This window comes from Grampus griseus (assembly GCF_964374135.1).
Source record: "Grampus griseus genome assembly, chromosome: 21".
NCBI classification, from domain to species: domain Eukaryota; kingdom Metazoa; phylum Chordata; class Mammalia; order Artiodactyla; family Delphinidae; genus Grampus; species Grampus griseus.
This window is the reverse complement of record NC_139015.1, coordinates 30628809-30652877: the sequence shown is the minus strand read 5'-3', so window position 1 is coordinate 30652877 and position 24069 is coordinate 30628809. Positions and strand designations below refer to the sequence as shown.

General features: G+C 35.6%; 1 protein-coding gene across 1 annotated transcript in view; it reads left to right on the top strand.

Annotated features, from left to right (window-relative positions):
• Window positions 1-24069, top strand: part of LOC309838961 (A disintegrin and metallopeptidase domain 3-like) — a gene marked incomplete at both ends in the record, with an annotated part of 103262 nt that overhangs the window by 40656 nt on the left and 38537 nt on the right. The window contains 5 exon segments of the mRNA XM_082680413.1: window positions 969-1031; window positions 9165-9236; window positions 9468-9634; window positions 10727-10808; window positions 20594-20733. Of these exon segments, the coding sequence (XP_082536539.1) occupies window positions 969-1031; window positions 9165-9236; window positions 9468-9634; window positions 10727-10808; window positions 20594-20733 (524 nt within the window).

The window sequence follows — 24069 nt, the reverse complement described above, 5'->3', positions numbered from 1 at the left end:
CTAAGTAACCAAGAAAGAATGAAAGACTATAACTGCCCAAAGACCTGTACATGGATATTCATAGCCACTATATTTACAATAGCTAAGATGATTAAATAATCCAAAGGATCATCAACAGTTAATGTATAAACAAACTGTTTTGTGTTTCTAAAATGGCACACTTCATAGCAATAAAAACAAATGGATCACTAATAATCACAGCAACACAGATGTGTGCTGAGTGAAAGAAGCCAGATATAGAAGAAGACATGCAATATGATTCCATTTGTGTGAAATTCTAGGGTAAGTTATTGTAACCTATGGTGAGAGAAAGCAGATCACTGGTTGCCTTGAGACTTGTAGGCTATTAACTTGGAAGAGGGTGATGGAAACATTATTTATTTTAGTGATGGAAATGGTTGCATGGGTGTAAATATTGCTACCAGTTCATGTAACTTTATTCTTAAAATAGATGCATTTTATTGAGGGTAGGCCACAATAAAGTTAATATAAATAATTACAAGTACAAAAATGATGATAAAATAGAGGTAACGTTAGGGGGAAAGTTGATGGGAATTTGTTTAGCTTGAAGGTTGGGGTGAGGGACCAAGAGGAAGGTTTTCAGAGGAAGGAACAAGGATTCTCCCTCATTTCAGTAACTTTTTTGAGGATTCTAATTCTCAAGAATATAAGGTGAAAGCTTCTGATTTGTTCCTAAAATTTTCATACAGAATCTCACCAGCTTATTTACTCAGTGGGCATCAATCCTCTTATTTCTCTAATATCTATAGCTTTATGTATTTGTATATGTATCTACCACCTAACTATCTATCTACCTATATCTCTCTATCTTTCTGTCTGTATATCTATCTATAACTCTGTATGTGTGTGTGTGTCTGTATGTATATAATTATATAATGTACATGATAATTACAAACAATGTAAAAATTATTAAATGTTTTATTTAATTCATGTTCTCTGTTTTGCAGAAAAATTCTGGTGTGCTGTTGAAAAGAGTTCTGAAAATACAAGTCATTATGGATAAAGCCTTGGTATGCATTATTGATATATTTCATTGTATCTTTTTTGTATTTAAATTGAAAGGGGATATGTAAAAGAATCTTTATTTGCAATACAGATATACGTCACTGTTCAAAATCTGTATCTCAGTATAGCAGTACATAAAAAATGTTGTCAATTGCCTTTCCATTGGCATGGGGGAATCAATACCAATTTTTAATAGAAAGAATGTAAAACTTCATATATAAGGGAGGATTGTATTGCACTGTAATCTATTGGATTATCACTAGTTGCATATACTTCTGGATCCACCCAAAATTGTGGTGAAACTCTTTCTTAAATCAATTTCCATTTTAAAATAAGCTATTTCATTTATTACTCAATTGAAGATCCTTTTATTAAATATTATCTTTTATAAGATTATTTTATGCTGTGTAATTGCTTGGGTTCTCTGTTGGAAATTCCATTTTTAAAAAATAGGAAGAATAATTCATAGGAACATATTTGATTATGGAACTTTTTGTTTATACAATTAGTTTTAGCAAAAACTTATGGGCAGGCAGCAAGTTAACGAAAAAACTTGCTTTGTCCGTTATCACTAGTAATTTTGTATAAGTCTCTCAATGAGTTTCATGATGTTCTAGATTTTTGGCATAAAAGGAAATATTCAGATCTTTAAATAGTTTTTATAAAAGTATTAACAGGAAATAATGATATGACACTAGCTCTGGGACCCCTGGGCCCTGCAACCAGACTCCAGGACCCAGCTCTGCCTACCAGTAGACTGGCAGGAACACCAGGACTTGGCTTCACCCACCAGTGGGAGGGCTACAGCCCTGGAGTCTTCTGGACCTTGACTCCATACAGCAGCGAGCCAGTACTATCCCCAGAGCCCCCTGGAGTTTCACAGTCAGCTGCCTTATGACCTGGTCCTGACAACCAGCAGCTGGCAGCCTGTGCCTGAGGCAGCACTGGCAACCACCTGAACCAGGGGCCAAGCAAACCCACCAGACTTCCCACATAGTCAGCCTGCCACAACAGGAAGACCCACACAGCCCACATTGGGGAACCACCTGAGTCTATACCACAGGTGAAGAGAGTGGAGAATGCTGCTGGAACACACAGGAGGTCTCCTGCAAAAGGCCACTCTCGCATTAGGAAACACAACCAACTTATCAGGTACATAAACATACAAATACTAACTTAGGCAAAATGAGGCTACAGAGGAACACGTTCCAGATGAAGGAACAAGATCAAAGCCCACAAGAAGATCTAAGTGAAGTGGAGACAGGCAACCTACTTGAGAAAGAGGTCATGGTAGTGCTCGTAAAGATGATCAAAGAACTTGGCAGAAGAATGGATGCACAGAGCAAGAGCAATGTTAGAAATTTTAAGCAAAGAGTTAGAAAATATAAAGAATGACCAAACATAGATGAAGAATACAATAGCAGAAATGAAAAATACACTAGAAGTAATCAATAGTAGACTAAATGATACAGAAGAATGGATCAATGAGCTGGAAGACAGAGTAATGGAAATTACAGATGTGGAACAGGAAAAAGAATGAAAGGAAATGAGGACTGTTTAAGAGACCTCTGGGACAACGTCAAGCACACTAATACTTGCATTTTAGGGGTCCCAGAAGGAGAAGAGAGAGAGAGAAAGGAACTGAAAACATATTTGAAAACATAATAGCTGAAAACTTCCCTCACATGGGAAATGAAACAGATATCCAGATCCAGGAAGCCCAGAAAGTCCATATAGGATTAACCCAAAGATGAACATACCAAAACATATCGTAATAAAAATGACAAAAATTAAAGATGAAAAGAGAATATTGGAAGCAGGAAAAGGAAAACAACAAATAACATAAAAAGGAATTCCCATAAGGCTATCGGCTGACTTTACAGCAGTAATTCTGCAGTCCAGAAGGGAGTGGCACAATATATTTAATGTGTTGAAAGTGAAAAACCTACAACCAAGAATACAGTATGCAGCAAGGCTCTCATTCAAATTTGATACAGGGATCCAAATCTATACAGACAAGCAAAACCTAAAAGAGTTCAGCAACACAAAACCAGTGTTACAAGAAATGTCAAAACAATTTTGCTTAAGAAAAAAGCCAGGTCCAGAAACTGGAAACATAAAAATTATGAAAGAAAAAAGCTCATTAGTAAAAGCAAACATACAGTAAAATTAGGATATCATCTCACATGCAAAGCTGGAAGGAAAGTTAAAAGACTTATGTCTTTTAACAAAATCACCTATATCCAGAATAAGGAATAAGGAGATACATAATGCAATTAGATGTAAAATAAGATATTAAAAACAGTGATTGTGAGGGGAGGAGAGTATTCATGCATGGTTGTTAAAATGTGTTTGAAATTAAGAGATCAGCAACTTAAAACCGTCATTCATATCTATATATCTATATCTTTATAAAAACCTCACAGTAACTGCAAACCAAAAACCTATACTAGATACACATACACAAAAGTAAAAGGAATCCAAACATAACACTAAAGATAGTCTTCAAATCATATGAAAAGGGAACAAAAGAAGAAGAAAGGAACAAAAAAGACTTACTAAAAACAAGTCCAAAACAATTAGCAAAATGGAAATCAGAACACACATATCAATAATTACTTTAAATGTAAATGGACTAAACGCTCCAATAAAAAAAGAAATAGAGTGGTTGAATGGATACAAAAACAAGACCCGTATGGCCTGCAAGACTGTCACTCCAGATCTAAAGACACACAGACTGAAAGGGAGGGGATGGAAAAAGGTATTCCATGCAAAAGGAAATCAAAAGAAAGACAGGTTAGACATACTTATATCTGACAAAATAGTTTTTAAAAAGAGACTGTTACAAGAGACAAAGAAGGACACTACATAATGATCAAGGCATCAATCCAAAAAGAAGATATATCGATTGTACATATACATGCACCCAGCATAGGAACACCTCAATCTGTAAAGCAAATATCAATGGACATAAAGGGAGAAATTGACAGTAACACAATAACAGTAGGCAATTTAGTGCCCCACTTGCATCAGTGAACAGATCATCCAGACAGAAAATCCGTAAGGAATAAAAGGCCTTAAGTGACACATTTGACCAAATGGATATATTGATCATTCCATCCAAAAGCTGCAGGACGCACATTCTTTTCAGCTGCACATGGCACATTGTACAGGATAGACCACATGCTAGACTATAAAACAAGCCTCGGTAAATCTGAGAAAATTGAATTCATATCAAGCATCTTTTCTGACCACAATGCTATGAGACTAGAAATGAACTACAAGAAAACTACTGCAAAAGACCCCCAGACACATGGAGGCTACACAATATGCTACTAAACAACCAATGGGTCACTGTAGAACCAAAGAGGAAATAAAAACTTCCTGGAGACAAATGAAAAGCAAAACACAGTGATCCAAAAATCTGAGACACAGCAAAAGCAATTCTGAGAGAGAGGTTTATAGAGACACTAGCTTGTCTCAGAAAACATGAAAAATCTCAAACAACCTAACCTTACAGCCAAGGGAATTAGTAAAAGAAGAACAAATAAAACTCAAAATTAGTAGAAGGAAAGAAAGCATAAGGAGAACAGAAGAGAAATAAATGAAATAGGTATAAAAGAACAATAGAAAAGACCAATGAAACTAAGAGCTGAATCTTTGAAAAGATAAACAAAATTGATAAAACTTTAGGCAGACTCATCAAGGAAAAGGAGAGAGGGCCCATATCAGTACAATCAGAAATGAAAGAGAAGTTACAACTGACACCACAGAAATACAAAAGATCATAAGAGACTACAGTGAACAACTGTATGCCAATAAAATGTACAACCTAGAAGACATGGACAAATTCTTAAAAATGTTCAATCTCCTAAGACTGAACCAGGAAGAAATAGAAAATAAGAACAGAACAATTGCCAGTAATGAATTTGAATCAGTAATTTTTAAACTCCCAGCAAACAAAAGTCCAGGACCAGATGGCTTCACAGGTGAATTCTGCCAAACAGTTAAGAGAAGAGTTAGCATCTATCCTGCTCAAATGATTCCACAAAATTGGAGAGGAAGGAACCCTTCTGAACTTATTCTGCGAGAACAGCATCACCCTGGTATGAAAACCAGACAAAGATATCACAAAAAAGGAAAATTACAGGCCAATACCACTGATGGACATAGATGCAAAAGTCCTCAACAAAATATTAGCAAACCAACAAGGCATTAAAAGGGTCATACACCATGATTAAGTGGAATTTATCCCAGGGATGCAAGGATTTTTCAATATCCACCAAAAAATCAGTGTGTTACACCTACAGATAGCCAACAGCCACATAAAAAAACAGATGTTCATCTCAATAGATGCAGAAAAAGCTTTTGACAAAATACAACCTCCATTTATGAGAAAAACTCTCCAGAAAGGGGGCATAGAGGGAACATACCTCAACATAATAGAGCTCATATTAGCACAAACCCACAGCTAACATCATACTTCATGGTGAAAAGCTGAAAGCACTTCCTCTAAGATCAGGAACAAGACAAACATGTCCTTGCTCACAACTTTTATTCCACATAGTATTAGAAGTCCTTGCCGCAGCAATCAGGCAAGAAAAAGAAATCAAATCAATCCAACTTGGATAGGAAGGAGTAAAATAGTCACTGTTTGCAGATGACATGATACTATGCATAGAAAATCCTAAAGACACCGCCAAAAACTAGGAGAGCTCATCAATGTATTTCATAAGGTTTCTGGATGCAAAATTAATATACAGAAATCAGTTGCATTTCTATAGACTAACAGTGAACTATCAGAAGGAAAAATTAAGAAAACTATCTCATTTTACCACTACATGTAAAAGAATACTCCCTAGGAATAAATCTAACTGAGGAGGTGAAAGACCTGTACACAAACAGATGGAAACATACACTGTTTCCATAGATGGGAGGAATTACTATTGTTAAAATGACCATACTATCCAAGGCAATCTACAGATTCAATGTAATCCCTATCAAAATACCAATGGCATTTTTCACAAAACTAGAAAAAATAATTCTAAAGTTTGTATGGAAACAAAAAAGACTGCGAATAGCCAAAGCAGTGCTGAGGAAGAAGAACAGAGAGAGGCATCACACTTCCTGACTGTAGACTATACCACAAATCTGCAGTAATCAAAATAGTATGATACAGGAACAAAAACAGACACATAGATCACTGGAAGAGAATAAAGAGCCCAGAAATAAACTCATGCACTTATGGTCAATTAATCTACAACAAAAGAGGCAAGAATATACAATGGAGAAAAAAAACAGTCTTTTCAATAAGTGGTGCTGGGAAAACAGGACAGCTACATGTAAAAGACTGAAATTAGAACATTTTCTCACACAATATAGAAAAATAAACTCACAATGGATTAAAGACTTCATGTAAGGCAGGAGAGCATAATACTCCTAGAAGAAAATATAGGCAGAAAACTCTTTGTCGTAAATCATAGCAATGTTTTTTTGTTTTGTTTTGTTTTGGTTTTTTTCATCTGTCTCCTTGGGCAAAGAAAACAAAAGAAAAAAATAAACAAATGGTCCCTAATTAAAGTTAAAAGCTTTTGCCCACCAAAGGAAACCATAAACAAATGTAAAGTGAACCTACTGAATGGGAGAAAATAGTTGCAAATTATATGACTGATAAAGGGTTAACATCCAAAATATATAAATAGCTCATACAACTCAATATCAAAAAACAACCCGATTAAAAAAAAAAATGGGTAAAAGAACTGGATAGACATTTTTCCCCAAGAAGACCTGCAGATGGCCAACAGGCACATGAAAAGATACTCAACATCACTGATTATCAGAGAAATGCAAATCAAAACCACAATGAGATGTCACCTCACACCTATCAGAATGGCTATCATCAAAAAGGCCACAAGTAACAAATGTGGTTAAAAAGGAACCCTTGTACACCTGTTAGAGGGAATGTAAATTGATGTAACCACTGTAGAAAACAGTATGGCAGTTCCTCAAAAAATTAAAAATAGAACTAACATATGATGCAGCAATTATACTCCTGGGTATATATTTGAAAAAAATGAAAATACTAATTGGAAACATACATGCACCCCAGTGTTCATAGCAGCATTATTTACAATAACCAAGGTATGGAAGCTACCTAAATACCCATCAACATATGAATGGATAAAGATGTGATACACACACGCACACACACACACACACACACACACACACACAATGGAATACTACTCAGCCATAAAAAGTGATGAAATTTTGCCATTTGCAACAGGATGGATAAACTTGGAGGCTCTGTTATGCTAAGTGAAATAAGTCACCGGGAGAAAGACAAATATGTATGATACCATTTATATGTGGTATCTAAAAAATAAAGGAAACTAGGAATATAAAAAAAATGTAACAGACTCAGAGATATAGAGAATAAAGTAGTGGTTACCATTGAGAAAAGGGAATAGGGAGCGGCACAATAGAGGTAGGGATTCAGAGGTATCCACCATTATGTATAAAGCAAATAAGCTACAAGGATATATTGCACAACACAGGGAATATAGCCAATATTTTATAACAACTATAAGTGAAGTATAACCTTTAAAAATCGTGAGTCACTGTTATGTACATCTGTACCTTATATAATATTGTACATCAACTACACTTCAATAATATATTTTTTTAAATGTAAACATGTTTCATCAGTAAAATCCTGTGTAACCCCTTGTGATATTATTGTAGTCTGTCTTATTTCTTCTTGTGTAATCAACCACAAAATAAATTATTTTACATTAAATATCCAATTGTTGTTTAAAGAAATTAAGGAAAGGAAAAACATATTTCATATTTACTATTTCCAAACTCTACATTTCTTCTCCTTCTCACAGGTTGGTTTTTCTGATATTTCTGTTTAACCTGTAGTAATTCATTTGAATTCAGTTTTTGTTCATCTGAAAGTATCTTTATTTTATCTCTGTTTTTAAATATTGTATTTGGAAACAGGAATAGGAATAATACAAAGAACAGCTATATTCTCTCTACTCAGATTTATTAATACTATTTCCCTTTGTTACTTGTGCTGTCTCCATGTGAAAGTAAGTTGTAAATTGCATTTGTAGCTTTTTTTCAGTGTGCATTTACATAGAATAAGATCATATATATCCACAATCAAGTTATCCATCTAAGTAAAAATAACATCATTGAAATACTTTTTATCAAGTTTACAATCAAGTTCACTTGATTGCATTGTGGTTGGATGATGTGAGCTAAGTGATACTGTGTTTTATATTCCGACGTTTTATGGCCTAATATGAGTCAATTTATATAAAACTTTCAGGTATACTTTAAAAATATCCCTCTCATTTTTTATATAAGCTTGTATATATGCATATTATATCAAAGCTTGCTTGAGTTTTTAAAACCTTTAATATTTTTGCTGTAAATTTGCTGCTTGTTGTAAATTTGTCAGCTTGAGCTATTAACGATTATGAGAACTATGTAAAAATCCCTCACTATGATTGTAATTTTCTATATCTAAATTTGTTAAATTATATATGTGTGTGTGTATATATATATATATGTATATATATAGTTGCTCTACCATTAATTATAAGTAAGCTTAGAAATACGTGTACACACAACATTAGAAATGTTTCAGTGAAAAATGTCGTGATTTTTTTCCCTTGAATGAAGACATGTTCTTGAAATTGTTCACTATGTAGTGCTCAGAGCTCTGTGTTTAGAAAGTACATGTTTTTCTCCAGGATATACAGTCATGTTGTCTTATGGGAATGAAGACAAAAGATGGCAACACAGTTGAGCAGGCAAAAAAGACTTAGGAGTTTAGTTAGAGATTTGAGTCCTGGTTCTTACCCTTATTAGTTATGCAGTCTTGGAACCTTAACTTTTGATCCTAAATAACTACATGCATAAAGAAGAAGATACTCATCACCATCACATTTTAATATGTAATGTCCCTAGGCTTAAATCTAGAACTTACTAAGCATGTGATAAGTCTTAATTCTGCTTTTGTCCTTTCACTTGAGCACTGCATTATTTTAACATTTTTATACCTATTGAAACGTGGTAGTTTATTCATTTTTATTAGTGATTAAAAAACAAAATTTGCCTTTCAGTATGATTATATGGGCTCTGAAGTGGCACTTGCATCTGAGAAAGTTGTCCGTATCTTTAGTCTCATCAACACTGTATTTATGTTTCATATTTAAATAAGAAACATTCATATTAATACAGTAGCATTGTTTGAATAAATAGCATATGCACTTTTATAAACTATATAGTCCTACCAACTAGTTTCTTCCACCGATGGATTTCATCTCTAAAAATTAGTAAATTGAATATATTAACATTACATAGAGAGATATAGTGTTACATTTATGATTACCTAAAACCATATATCATGTATCTTCTGTTTTCAGATGTATTCTCAGCTTAAAGTGTTGGTTACATTAACTTCTCTGGAGCTCTGGTCAGATCAAAATAAGATTTCAACTAATGGGGATGCTAATGAAGTTCTACAAAGATTTGTGTCATGGAGAGAAAAATTTTTACTTCAAAGGTCCCATGATATGCCATACTTATTAATGTAAGTGATTTATTTTCATTGGTATAAAGTTTATCAAATTACTTGTAAGTTAACCATGAAAATTATATACAAAATTTATTATTTATGATGACAAGACATCTCAAAAATAGATTATGTGGGTACTGTTGGCAAAATGCAAGCTATAAAAATCTAATAAAATGTAAGACACGAAAGCATTGTAGGCCATTATCCTCAGAGTGGGCTGCTTACCTATGGAAATTTAAAGAACTGATAATATGTAAAGCCTCGGGAAAACATAGGGCCTCTATGATTTTAAAGATTTTCTCAGAGGTAGATAATTGAAACCAGCATTTTAACATTAAATAAAGCATACATTAGTTAACAGAATGCAATAATTGCATGTAAAGCTGGTTACACTGGAAAACATAAGTATGGTAATGTGGTGACCTAATGGTATTTCTATCCTGACCTAAAGTGTAGCTGTTTAACTGCTTGCACTGTAACTGTCACGAGTCTTTATATAGATTTTTATTTTACTAGTTTGATTATTTTCGATGGAAAAAACAGAAACACGATTCTGAAGATCTTAAGCAATATGGAATATATTTATGAATCTCTGGGTGTCTCTGTGGAATTTAAGGTCAGGCTTGGGGGTGGAGGAGCAGCATTAACTAAGGACTGAAATGTGTGAGGACAGAATATATCCCATCTCTCTTTTTCCTAGTGACTGTGCTGCATATTGTCTTTCTCATTCTGTCCAATCCAACACTTTTCACGCAGTCTAAGGTTTTACAACCTGCAAATCATGGCAGTAATCTACCCTGACTTTTATGTCTTTGCATTATATCCATCCAGTGTTGACAACAGTGGTGATTAATTTCTGGAAGGATTAGGCACTGCTGGATTTTAAGCTGTGTATCATACGATGCTAAAGTTGCCTTTAGAACTTAATTTTGTAGGCACTGTGGGAGATTACCCAAATACAACATGATTGAAAGCATTAGACATGATACATAATATTCACGTCTAAAAGAAAGCAGCAGCATTATTGAGGAATCCAATTCTTAAAAGATCATTAAGTTTTTAAAAATTTAAAGTGCGTTTATCCACAAGAAAAATTTTATTATTTAGTTATAGGGACCATCCTAATTATGTGGGAGCAACATATCATGGAATGGCATGCGATCCAAAGTTTGCTGCAGGAATTGCTCTGGTATGCATTTTATTCCCATCTCTCTAGTAACTATATCACAGTTTGAAATTTAATATCCACTTCAAGGAACAGAAGTACATATAGTATATCTACCATTTTATTAAATTAATATTTTTTATAGTGCTTTATTTTTTTATTTTTAATTTTTTTGCGGTACACAGGTCTCTCACTGTTGTGGCCTCTCCCATGGCGGAGCACAGGCTCCAGACGCGCAGGCTCAGTGGCCATGGCTCACGGGCCCAGCCGCTCCGCAGCATGTGGGATCTTCCCGGACCGGGGCACGAACCAGTGTCCCCTGCATCGGCAGGCGGACTCTCAACCACTGCGCCACCAGGGAAGCCCTATAGTGCTTTATTTTTTACTTTAATCCTCAAGTGTTATCATTTTTAAACGTTTTCTTTATTGTGGTAAAATACATATCCCATAAAATTGACCATCTTAACAATTATAAGTGCACTGTGCAGTAGTGTTGTCTATTTACATTGTTGTGAAACAGATGTTTAGAACTTTCACCTTGCTTAAATGAAAGTCTGTACCCTTTGACCAACGAGGCCCCATATTCCACACCTCTACCCTGTGGCAAGCACCATTCTACTGCCTGCTTCTGTGAGTATGATATTTTTAGATCCCACATATAAGGTGGATCATACAGTATTTGTCTCTCTGTGTCTGGCTTATTTCTCTTAAAATAATACATCCAGGTTCATCCATATTTTTGAAATGGTGGGATTTCATTCTATGTATTGCTGAATGATATTTCATATTTATATACATATATTTATATGAATTATATATATAAATCCTATCATAGTATACATTTATCCATATATAGAAACATTCTCTTTATGCATTCATATGTCAGTGACCGCTTAGTCTGGTTCCATATCTTGGCTATTATGAATAATGCTGCACTTTACATGGGAGATGGGAGTGCAGATATCCCTCTGAGATAGAGTTCAGTTACTTTGTACATTTACCCAGAAGTGGGTTTGCTGGATCATATGGTATTTCTGTTTTAATATTATGAGGAATCATTATACTGATGTCGATAGTGGTTGCACCATTTTATAATCCCACCAGCATTTCACAGAATATATTTTATTCATTACATCCTCACTAACAGTTGTTTTTTTTGTTGTTGTTAGCTATCGTAATAGGTATGAGGTGATATCACATTGTGGTTTTGACTGTATTTTTTTTTTTTTTTTTTTTGTGGTATGCGGGCCTCTCCCATTGCAGAGCACAGGCTCCGGACGCGCAGGCTCAGTGGCCATGGCTCATGGGCCCAGCCGCTCCGTGGCACGTGGGATCCTCCCACACCAGGGCACAAACCCATGTCCCCTGCATCGGCAAGCAGACTCCCAATCACTGCGCCACCAGGGAAGCCCCTTGACTGTATTTTTATGATCACTAGTGATACTGAGCATCTATTCATATGCTTTTTGGTGTTTTGTATATCATCTCTGGAGAAATATTTATTCAAGACCTTAGCCCATTTTTTAATTGGATTATTTGATTTTCTTGTTGTTGAGCTATAGGAGTTCCTTTTTTTTTTGTAACTTTGCATTGCCTTCATCCAGTTCCCCCTCCTCTCAACCCCCGCTCCCAGTACCCACAAATCTAGTCTCTTTTGTATGAGTTTATTTGTTTGTTTTGAATTATAATTGACCTACAACACTATGTTAGTTTCCTTAACACAACATAGTAATTCGATATTTCTATACACTTCAAAATGATCACCACAATAACTCTAGAAATGACATGTTAGCATACAAAGATATTACATAGTTATTGACTGTATTCCCCAAACTACATTTTGTGCCCATGACTCATTTATTTTGCAGTTGGAAGTTGTATCTCTTAATCTATTTCACCTTTTTCTTTCCTTACCCAAACCCCTCCACTCTGGCTGCCACCTGTTTGTCCTCTGTATCTGTAACTCTGTTTCAGCAATTTTTTTAATAATAATTCTTTTCTTAAAAAATATTTAGTTATTAGGTTGCAGCAGGCAGGCTCCTTAGTTGTAGCCCCCGGGGTCCTTAGTTGCAGCTTGTCAGCTCCTTAGTTGCGGCACACAGGCTCCTTAGTTGTGGCATTCGAACTCTTAGTTGCAGCATGCATGTGATATCTAGTTCCCTGACCAGAGATTGAACCGGGCCCCTTGCATTGGGAGCCCAGGGTCTTATCCACTGTGCCACCAGGGAAGTCCCTGTTTCTGCTTTGTTATGCTTTTTCATTTGTTTTTAGATTCCACATATAAGTTAAATTGTACAGTATTTGTGTTTCTCTGTCTGACATGTTATACTTACTGTTATATGCTCTAGGTCCATCCATGTTGTCTCAAATGGCAAGATGTCCTTTATTATGGCTGTGTAGTATTCCAGTGTGTGTGTGTGTGTGTGTGTGTGTGTGTGTGTGTGTATACATATATTTATTCTTTATCCATTCTTTTATTGATGGACACTTAGGTTGCTTCCATACCTTGACTATCATAAATAATGCTGCAATGAACATAGGGGTGCATATATTTTTTTCCTTTAGTGCTTTTGTTTTCTTATGGTGAATACCAAGGAGTGGAATTGTTGAATCATATGGTAATTTTATTTTTAATTTTTTGAGGAATCTCTGTACTGTTTTCCATAGTGGCAGCATGAACTGACATTCCCACAAGGAGTGCACAAGAATTCCCTTTTCTCCACATCCTCAACAATAGTTGTGGGTTGTTTTTATTTGATAATGGCAGTTCTCTCACGTGTGAGATGATATCTCATTCCGGTTTTGATTTGCATTTCCCTGATGATTAGTGATGTTTAGGAATGTTTTCATGTGCCTGTTGGCCATATGTATGTCTTCTCTGGAAAAATGTCTATTCAGATCCTCTGCTCATATTTTAATTGGGTTGGCTTTTTCAGTGTTGAGTTGTGTGTGTTCTTTGTGTAATTTTAATATTAACCCCTAATCAGCTATATCATTTGCAATGATCTCCTCCCATTCAGTAGGTGTCCTGTTAATTTGGTTAATAGTTTTCTTTACTCTGCAGAAGCTTTTTAAGTGTGATGTAGTCTAATTTGTTTATTTTTCCCTTTTGTTTTTCTTGTCAAAGGAGACAGATACAAAAAGTTACTAAGATGTCAAAGAGCTTATTGCCTGTGTGTTCTTCCAGAAGTTTTGTGTTTTCAGGTGTTACATTCAAGTCTTTAAACTGTTTTGAATTTATTTTTGTGCAGGATGTAAGAGAGTAGTCCAGTTTGATTCGTTTGCATGTAGCTGTCCAGTTTTCCCAACATTATTTCTTGAAGATGCTGTCTTTTCCCTATGATATATTCTTGCCTCCTTTACCAGAGATTAATTGCCCATATAATTGTGGGTTCATTTCTGAGCTCTCCTATTCTATGCCAGTGAACTATGGGTCTGTTTTTGTCCCAGTACCATACTGTTTTGATTACTTTAGCTTTGTAGTAAAGTTTAAAATCAGGCAGTGTGGTACCTCTAACTTTCTTCTTTCTTAAGATTGTTTTGGCTATTCAGGCTCTTGTGTTTCCATAATCATTTTGGAATTGTTTACTCTGGTTCTGTAAAAAATGCCATTGGTATTTTGATAGGAATTGCAGTGCATCTGTACTGTCTTGTGCTATATGGTTATTTTAACAATATTCATTCTTCAAATCTTTAAATACAGTATATAATTTCATCTATTTGAGCTGTATTCAGTTTCTTTCATCAGTGTCACGGTTTTCCAAGGATAGGTCTTTTTTCTCCTTAGCTAGATTTATTCATAGATATTTTAATCTTTGTGATGTGATTGTAAATGGGATGTTTTTCTTAATTTCTCTTTCAGATAGTTTGTTGTTAGTTTATAGAAATGCAACATAGTTCTGTAAATTAATTTTTATCTGGCAACTTAAGCATGTTCATTGGTAACCTCTAGTAATTTTGGGGGTCTGTCTTCAGGATTCTGTCTATATAGTATCATGTCATCTGCAAACAGTGTGACCATTTTACTTCTTCTCTTCAAAAATGGATTTTTAAATTTCTTTTTCTTGTCTGATTGCTGTGGGAAGGACTTTCAATACTATGTTGAGTAAACATAGTAAGAGTGGGCATCCTTATCCCATTCCTGATCTTAAAGGAAATACTTCCAGATTTTCACAACTGAGCTGTGGGCATGTCATATATGGCCTTTATTATGTTGAGGTATGGTCCCTGTATACCCACTTTGTGGTGAGTTTTTATCATAAATGGATGTTGAATTTTGTCAAAGGCTTTTTCTGCCTCTGTTGAGAGGATTGTATCATTTTTCTTTTTGAAATTTTTAAAGTGGTGTATCACATGGATTGATGTGTGGATACTGAACCATCCTTTCACCCCTGGGATAAATCCTACTTGATCATGGTGTATGATTTTTTTAATGCATTGTTGAATTCAGTTTGCTAATCTTTGATAATATAGGAGTTCTTATACTTTGAATATTAACCCCTTATCAGATGAATGATTGGCAAATATTTTCTTCCCTTCTGTAGACTGCCTTTACATTCTGTTGATTGTGCCTTTTGAAGAACAAAGGTTTAAGTTTGGCTTAGTCCTGTTTGTCTATTTCTGCCCCTGAGGTCAGTGATTTTTGCATCATATCCACAAAATCTTCGTCAAACCCAATATTGTGAAGTTTTTCCCCATGTTTTCCTCCAGGAGTTTCACAGTTTGCTGTCTTACATTTAGATCTTTATACCATTTTGAGTTAATTTTTGTATATGGTGTAATATAAGGGTCCTACTCTTTCTTTTGTATGTGGATACTTAATTTTCCCATCACCATTTCTTGAAGAGACAGTCTTTTCTCCATTGAGTATTCTTGTTGAAGAAACTGTCCTTTTCCCCATTTTGTGGTCTTGGCACCCTTGTCATAGGTCATTTGACCATATACATGATGTTTTATTTATAGGCTCTCTATTGTATTCAATTTATATATCTTTATGCCAATACCACACTCTTATGATTACTAGAGCTTTGTAATATGTTTTAAAATCAGGAAATCTGAGTCTTCCAACTTTGTTCTTCTTTTTCAAAAAATTTATGTATATTCACGTCCCTTGAGATTCCATATGAATTTTGAGATTATTTGTTTCTATTCTTGCCCCCCAAATGCTATTGGGATTGTGTAGGGATTTCATTGAATCTACAGATTGCTTTGGGTGGTAATGACATCTTAACAATGTTAAGCCTTTCAGTCCATGATCATGGAATGTCTTTCCACTTATTTGTGTCTTCTGTACTTACTTTCAGCCATGTTTTGCAGTGTCTATGTGCAGGTATTTCATCTCATTAGATAGGTTCAATCCTAAGTGTTTTGCTCTTTTTAATGTTATTGTAACTGAAATCATTTTGTTATATTTTTTCAGATTATTCATTATTAATGTATAGGAACAATCAATTGTGCTGATTTTGTATCCTGCAACTTTGCTGAATTCATTTATTAGTTCTCACAGTTTCTTTTATGTGGAATATTTGTGGATTTCTACATATGGGACCATATCATCTGCAAATGGAAATAATTTTACTTTCTTCTTTTCAAGATAGAAGCCTTTCATTTATTTTATTGCTTAATTGCTCTGGTTTGATCTTCCTATACTATATTAAACAGATGTGGCAAGAGTGAGTACCCTACCTTGCTCATAATATTAGAAGAAAAACATTCAGGACTTCATCATTGAGTGTAATGTTAGTTATGTTCTTTTCTCCATGCTCTGTGTTATGTGGAAGTTGTTTTCTTTTTTTTTAATTAATTAATTTATTTATTTATTTTTGGCTGCATTGGGTCTTTGTTGCTGCACGCAGGCTTCTCTAGTTGCAGCGAGCAGGGGTTACACTTCATTGTGGTTTGCGGGCTTCTCGTTGCAGTGGCTTCTTTTGTTGTGGAGTATGGGCTCTAGGTGCATGGGCTTCAGCAGTTGTGACACACAGGCTCAGTAGTTGTGGCTCATGGGCTCCAGAGCGCAGGCTCAGTAGTTGTGGCAAATGGACTTATTTGTTCCGTGGCATGTGGAATCTTCCCAGACCAGGGCTTGATTCTTAACCGCTGTGCCACCAGGGAAGTCCCGAGGTTGTTTTCTTACATTCCTAGTTTGTTGAGGATTTTAATCATAAAAAGGGTATTGACTTGTGTATGCTTTTTTGTTTTTTATTTTAGTCATGTGAGCCTTATCTCTTATTTTCTCAGTTAATCTAGCTAAGAGTTTGCCAATTATGCTGATGTTTTCAAAGAATTAACTTTTTGTTACGTTTTTTTTTCTCTTCTCTAATTCTATTTATCCCTGCTTTGAACTTTATTATTTCTTTCTTTCTGTCTGAGTTTCTATCTTTCTGAGTTCAGTTTGTTCCTATTTTTCTAGTTCTCTGATGTGTAAACTCATGTTTTTTCATTTGAGATATTTCTTCTTTTTTAATGTATTTGTTTACTGCCATAAACTTCCCTCTTAACAGAGCTTTTACTGGATCCCATAAGTTTGGATATATTGTATTTTCATTTTCTTTTTTCTCAGCATATTTTGTAACTTTGCTTTGTGATTTCTTCTTTGGAATCATTGGTGTTTAATGGTGTGTTGTTGGAGTCCCACAAATTTGCAGATTTTCAAGTTCTACTTTTCTTACTAATTTGTAGTTTCATTCCATCAGCATCAGAAAAATATGCTTTGTATAAATTCAATATTTTAAAGTTGACAGACTTGTTCTGTAGCCTAACAAGTGGTCTACCTTAGAGACATTTCTGTGTGCACTTGAGAAGAACATGTGTTCTGCTGTTGTTGGATGGGATGTTCCACATGTCAGTTAAGACCAGTCAGTCTATCCTGTTGTCCATTATTTACATAATATCTTTTGTCAGATTGTTCTGTCCACTATTCAAAGTGAAGTATTAAAGTTTATTATGTTGCTGTCCATTTAGCCTTTCAATTTGGTCAAGAGGTGCTTCGTATATTTAGTGCTGTAATGTTTGGTGCATAAATATTAAATGATGTATCTTCTTGGTGAAGTGACCCTTTTATCATTATGAAATGTTCTTCCTGGTCTCTTTTAACAGTCTTGAATTTAAAGTATATTTTGTTTGATATTAGTATGGCCATGCCCAGCCCTCTTTTGGTTACTATTTGCATGGAATATCTTTTTCATCCATAACCTTTCAACCTGTGTAAGTCTTCAGATCTAAAGTGACATAGTTGAATCCTGTTTTTTAATCTATTTAGCCTATACATGTCTTTTAATTGAGGAGTTTAATTCATTTACATTTAAATTAATTACTAATAGGAAGAGCTTTTGCCGTTTTGTTAATTTTTTTCTTTATATCCTGTAGCTTTTTGTCCCTTTCATCTTCTCTTTCTGCCTTACTTTGTGTTACAGTGATTTTTTAAATTGTGAAATGCATTGGTTCCCTTGTCTTTTCCTTTTGTGTATATTGTAGATATTTTGGTTATGGTTAGTTATGCAATTACTAAGAATATCTCAATTTTATAATTTTAAACTGAAAAACTGATAACAACTTCACTTCAATTACATACATATACTCTATTCCTTTACAGTTCTATCCTTCTCTTTATGTTATTGCATAGATATTAGTTCTGCCATTTAAATTTTATACAGGAGTTAAAAGTGCATATGTGCACCAAAATTATGAAGATATAAGCTAGTATGTTTATCCATGTACTGACCTTCATTAGAGGATTTTATAGTTTTCTTTTGGCCTTATGTTGCTATCGAGCATCCTTCCTTTTAACCTTGAAGACCACCCTTTCTCATTTCTTATACATCAGGTCAGTTGGTAATAAACCCCCACAGCTTTCCTGGAAAAGTCTTCATTATTTTTTGAAGGACAGTTTTACTGGATACAGTATTGTTGATTGACAGATTCTTTCTTTCAGCACTTTGAATGTATTTTTCCCAATACCTCTGGGCTGTAATGTTTCAGCTAAGAAATCCGATAATAACCTTGAGACCTCCCTGATAACTGACAATTCATTTTCTCTTGTTGATTTCAAGATTCATCCCTTTGTCTTTGACTTATAGTGGTTTTACTACATTACGTTTCTCCGTAGGTCTCTTGATTTTCCTAGTTAGGGGTCATTGATTTTCTTGAATCTGCATGTCCTCAGATTTATAAAGTTTGTGTCAGTGATTTCCTCAAATAAGCCCTCTGTCCCTTTCTTTTCTCTCTTCTCTTTCTGAGGCACCCATAATGCATGTATTGCTCTATTTGTTAGAGTCCATAAGCTCGTCTCTTTTTCTACATTTTGTTTTTGGTTTTTGCTCCCATGAAAAAGTGATTTCAAATGACCTGTCTTCACTTGTGATTTTTCTTCTGCCTGACCAAGTCTACTTTTGAAGACCTCCAGTAAATGTTTGTTTATTGATTTTACTTTACCACAGAATTTCTTTTTATAATATTTTATATCTCTCTATTGATATTTATATCTGGAATTTTTCAGATATTTAGGGCTGGATAATCATGTAAAAATCAATTAATTTAATTGATCCTATCAATAAGCTAAAATGGAAAATATTTGATTATATCGATAGATGCAGAAAACACATTTGACAATTCCAACACAATTTATGATTAAACTCACCAAAGTGGCAATAGAAGCAACTTCCTCAACTTCAGAAAGACTGTCTACAAAAACAATACAGCTTACATCAAACTTAATGTTTAGAAATGAAATGCTTCCTACTAAGATTCGGAACAAGGCAAGAATGTAACCTACCATTCTTATTCAGCTTTGTACTTGCATGCAGAACTAATGATACCAAATATCGTGAGGATTTGCAGCAACAGGTAGTCGCATTCATGTTGATGGGAATACAAAATGGTACAGCCATTGTGATAGACAATTTGGCAATTTATTATAAACTTCAATATTGCCTTACCATATGATCCAGCAGCTGTCCTCTATACCATTTACAAAAATTAGTTGGAAACTTACATCCACAGACTCCTCAGACATGATTATGTATAGCGACTTTATTTATAATTGCCAAAAATTGAAATCACACAAGATGTCTGTTAATCGGTGAATGGATAGAGAAACTGGAGTTAATCCATAAAACGGAATATTATTCAGTATTTTAAAAATTAGCCATCATGCAATTAAAAGATGTGGAGGAATTTTAAAAGTAAAGTGGTTAGTGAAAGAAGCCAATTTTAAAGGGCCACACAAAGTATTATTCCAACTCTATGACATTCTGGAAAAGGCAAAACTATGGAGATAGTTAAAAACATCATTGATTACCAACCAGGGCTTTGTGTGTATCACTTATATCAGAAGTATCACTACTTCTGAAGTTTTAGTTTTTTAATACAAGTATTCTGCCTTTAGAAAAAAAATATTTGATTTTCTCTCCTAAAACTATTTTTGACATCAAAACTGATTGTCAGTTAAACCCTTAAGAATCTGTGTATTTTTCAGTGTTAACATTAAAAGTGATATAGTTACTGAAACAATGATTAATCTTCTCGAAATATTTTTTTAAGTTTATTAGAATTAAACCAGTAATGTGTCATGAAAACATATGATTAATCTTATTTTGTTATTTGTCAATGCCATTTGGGTTGAAAGTACTATTACTCAAAAAGAATAACAAAATTTAACTTTGTAAAATGCTCTTAAGAAAATCTTAAGATCTTTGGTATACTAGTTTATTAAATTAGTATTTGCATTTAGGTAATATGGCCACAATTACATGAAAAGACCAAGGGTTGAAAAAATAACTTAAGCAACCATTCTGTTTTTCATTTCTATTTAGTATCCAAAGATGATAACCTTAGAGGCATTTTCAGTTGTTTTGGCACAGTTGCTTGGAATTAACCTGGGATTAACATATGATAATGACATCTACAGTTGTTACTGTCCAGGAACTACATGCATAATGAATCCTGAAGCAATGTAAGATGTTATTTTTATCAAATCTTTGTCTTCTTTTGGGAGGTGTTTCTTACATTTCTTGATGAATAATTTCTCTCAGTATAACTTGAATAAGAATATTTTTATTAAATACATACAAGTTATTTTAAAGCTTATTAAGGGGAATGAGTATTGGATATTGTAGCAAATGTGCTTCATAGTTCTATATTCAGTGCTATAGTATCGAGTCATTGATGATGACTTTGTGTGGAGTGCTAGAACCTTGAGGTGAAATTCATTCATTCTATCAAAAAAATTTTAAAGTATGTACTGTGTCACAAGTATTGTGTTTGTCATAAAAATGATTAGTGAGATAGAAAAAAGCTATATACCTTATATTAGTCCATCAGGGCAGAAACTTAAACAGTTGAAATAAGAATAAACAAGATTTAAACAGCTTATGATAAGTGCCAGGAGGGAAATAAATAGGGAATACATGGGGAGGAGAAACTTTCTGATAAAGTGGTCTAGGACGTTTTCTATGAGGCAAAACTTATGTTAGGACCTGAAAGAGAAGAAATAAATCTAGTCATGTGAAGAACTTGTTGAAAACTTTTCAGGGAAAGCAAGTGAAGTGATACTTGGATAGCAAAAAATTTTAAGAGCTCAAAAGACTGGAAAAAAGGGCTTGGGGGAGGGATAAAACAAAGAAACAAAAGAAATGGCTGAAACTATAAGGAAGAATGTTAAAGGCATAGACATTTAAAAAAACAAAAAAGGAAAGTAAAATACAAAGAGGCCAAGGAACCATGAGTCAGAGGAAGAAGTCCAGGAGGTAACAGGAAATGTAGGAAAGAGCCTGAGCAAGCAATCATGATGTGGAAATTGGGATTTTATGATAAATTTTAAAAAACACATTTTAATTGATTTATGCAGTATGGATAATATAATATATTTTGTAACATGAATGTTAAATATATCAGAAAGAACAGCAATATAGTAATATTGTTACTGAATTAAGTCCTATAGACCCTAGGCTCTCTGCCTGGGCAGGGGAGAGTTCTTTTTTTGTTTTATTCAAGAAACAGAGTAACGAAACCGAAGCTGAGATCCATGGACACAGCACGAGCTCTCCTCAGTGGGCAAGGAATGGAGAAGCAGGAACTCAGTTCACAGATCAACTTCTCACCCAGGTGGTGAGAGGGATTTACTTTTAAAGAGTAAGGACAAAGGCTGGAAGAGTGAGGCTGATGCGGAGGCATATGCATTAGTCTACAAGGGCAGAGGCAGGGCTATTTTGAGGGAGTGGGGAGCCCCCTTTTATTAATCCTTTTTGTTCCTTAGTGGCCATTTATAGGCACTGGTAGGTGTGTCATTTAATAAACTAATATAGTAAAATCAGTGTATAATGAGATTCAGGGTCTGTTGGAGGTCAGATTCCTCGCCATCTTGGTCCCAGCTGGTTCCATCTGTTTTGTTTGTTTGTAGCTTCCTTTCTTATCTCTGGACCCTTTGCCTTAAAGATTTATGTTAACTCCTGATAAATGTGCATGTTGGCAGGTTTTGAGCAGAGACCTGGAGCACTTTGGCAACAGTATTTGGTAAATAGTGATTCTCATAATAATCTACAGCAGTTTCATAAGACTGAGAGGAAGAGAGATGTCAAGAATTATTTATAGAGGTTCTGGTTCAAGATGGTGAGTTAGGAAGAACTTGAACTTCTGTCCACCCTCAGACAAGCCAACTCTATGGCTACGCATGGAACAATTTCCTCAGAAAAAACCAGAAAGCATGCTCAAGACACCTACACACACACACACACACACACACACACAAAAGACACCTACACAGAGGGCAAACGAGAAGAAACGACATCGAAGAGGGTAGGAAAGGCTAAGAACAAATCTCACCATAATTCCTACCCCCAGCAAGGTGACCCACAATTGGGAGGGAACTCAAACCTAGAGATTCTCTCTGAGGGGTGAAGGATTTGAACGCTTATTGGACACCCTAACCGGTAAGACCTGCAACTGAGAGATGAACCCCCAAACATCTAGCTGTGAAAGACAATTGGACTTGCACATGTGAGCCAAATAAGGCTATAGTGAACCAAGAAAGAGATCTTAAAACTTTTGAACTCACTTGCCACCTCTGTGGCCTATTGAGAGGCACCCAGTCTTTATGCCAAAGAGGCTTATTTTCTCATATTAACGTGTTGGCTGGAAGGTCAGGCCTCTAATTGAACACACATCTAGAAGCCTGCTAAGGTACTCTCTGGGGATGGAGGCTGGTGGATGCCACCTTTGTGTTCTCCCTCTACCTCGCTACAGCTTGCTGGATTCTCCTGTAAAGGAGCTTGCACCGTCCCCTGGCACCCCAGTTTTTGCGGTTGCCACCCACAGGTTGCCACCTCTAGATCACTGGGCTCTGGTGGCCAGCTGGGTTTAAGCTCACAGGTCCCACAAAACTGTAAACAATGGAAAAAGTTTTCTTAAACAGCTACGACCCCCAGGTCGCAGCGAGAGGCCACAGTCCTAGGAACCCAATCTTTCTGTGAAAGAGGCCTATTAGCTTATCTTCATAGCTGTGGCCTGAGGGGCAGGCTTCTAATGAAACCCATGTCTAAAGTCACACTGTAATCTTTTTCAGAGGCCTTGGAGGATGGGAACTATCTTCAAGGCCTCCATCTGCCATGTTCCAGAGAACCAGTATCTCCAGGAGGGGAGTTTGTACAGGCTTCTGCTGCTTTAGTTTCTGTGGCTGCTGCCCAGGAGACACCCCCTGATGGCCCAGCTCTGGTGCCCAGAGGGACTTGCGTTCCTGGGTCCCCTGTGACTGTAACAGTAACGATTGGAGAGGTAGTTCATGGCGAGCTGTCACGCCAGGGCACTGCACGGGTAGCAGACTGAAACACACCCCAGATTTTCTGTGAAAGTGGCCCATTTACTTGTCCAGGAGCTTCTGCCTGAAGGGCATGCTGACTGTTTGGCTCACATCTTGGGGCCAACGGTGATTCTCTCAACAAGCAGAGGCCAGTGGGCATAACTGTTCACCCTCCCCCTTCCTTGCTCCAGCTCCTCAGCGTCTCTCAGAAAGGACCTTACAACCTTGTCTGGCGCCCTGAATTTTGTTGCTGCTGCCAGGGAACATGTGTAGACCACCTGGCTCGGTGGCCAGCAGGACTTATGCGTGTGGGTACCCCAGGACGGTAACCCACAGAGAAAGTGTTTCAGCTGGTTGCCACCTGCATGGCACAGCAAACAGACCCTAGAACCAGAATTGCAGTCTTTCTGTGAAAGAAGTCTTTTAGCTTACCTTCATAACTGCTGCATGAGAATCAGGTTTCTAGTTAAACACAAATCCAACAACTGACTGTGA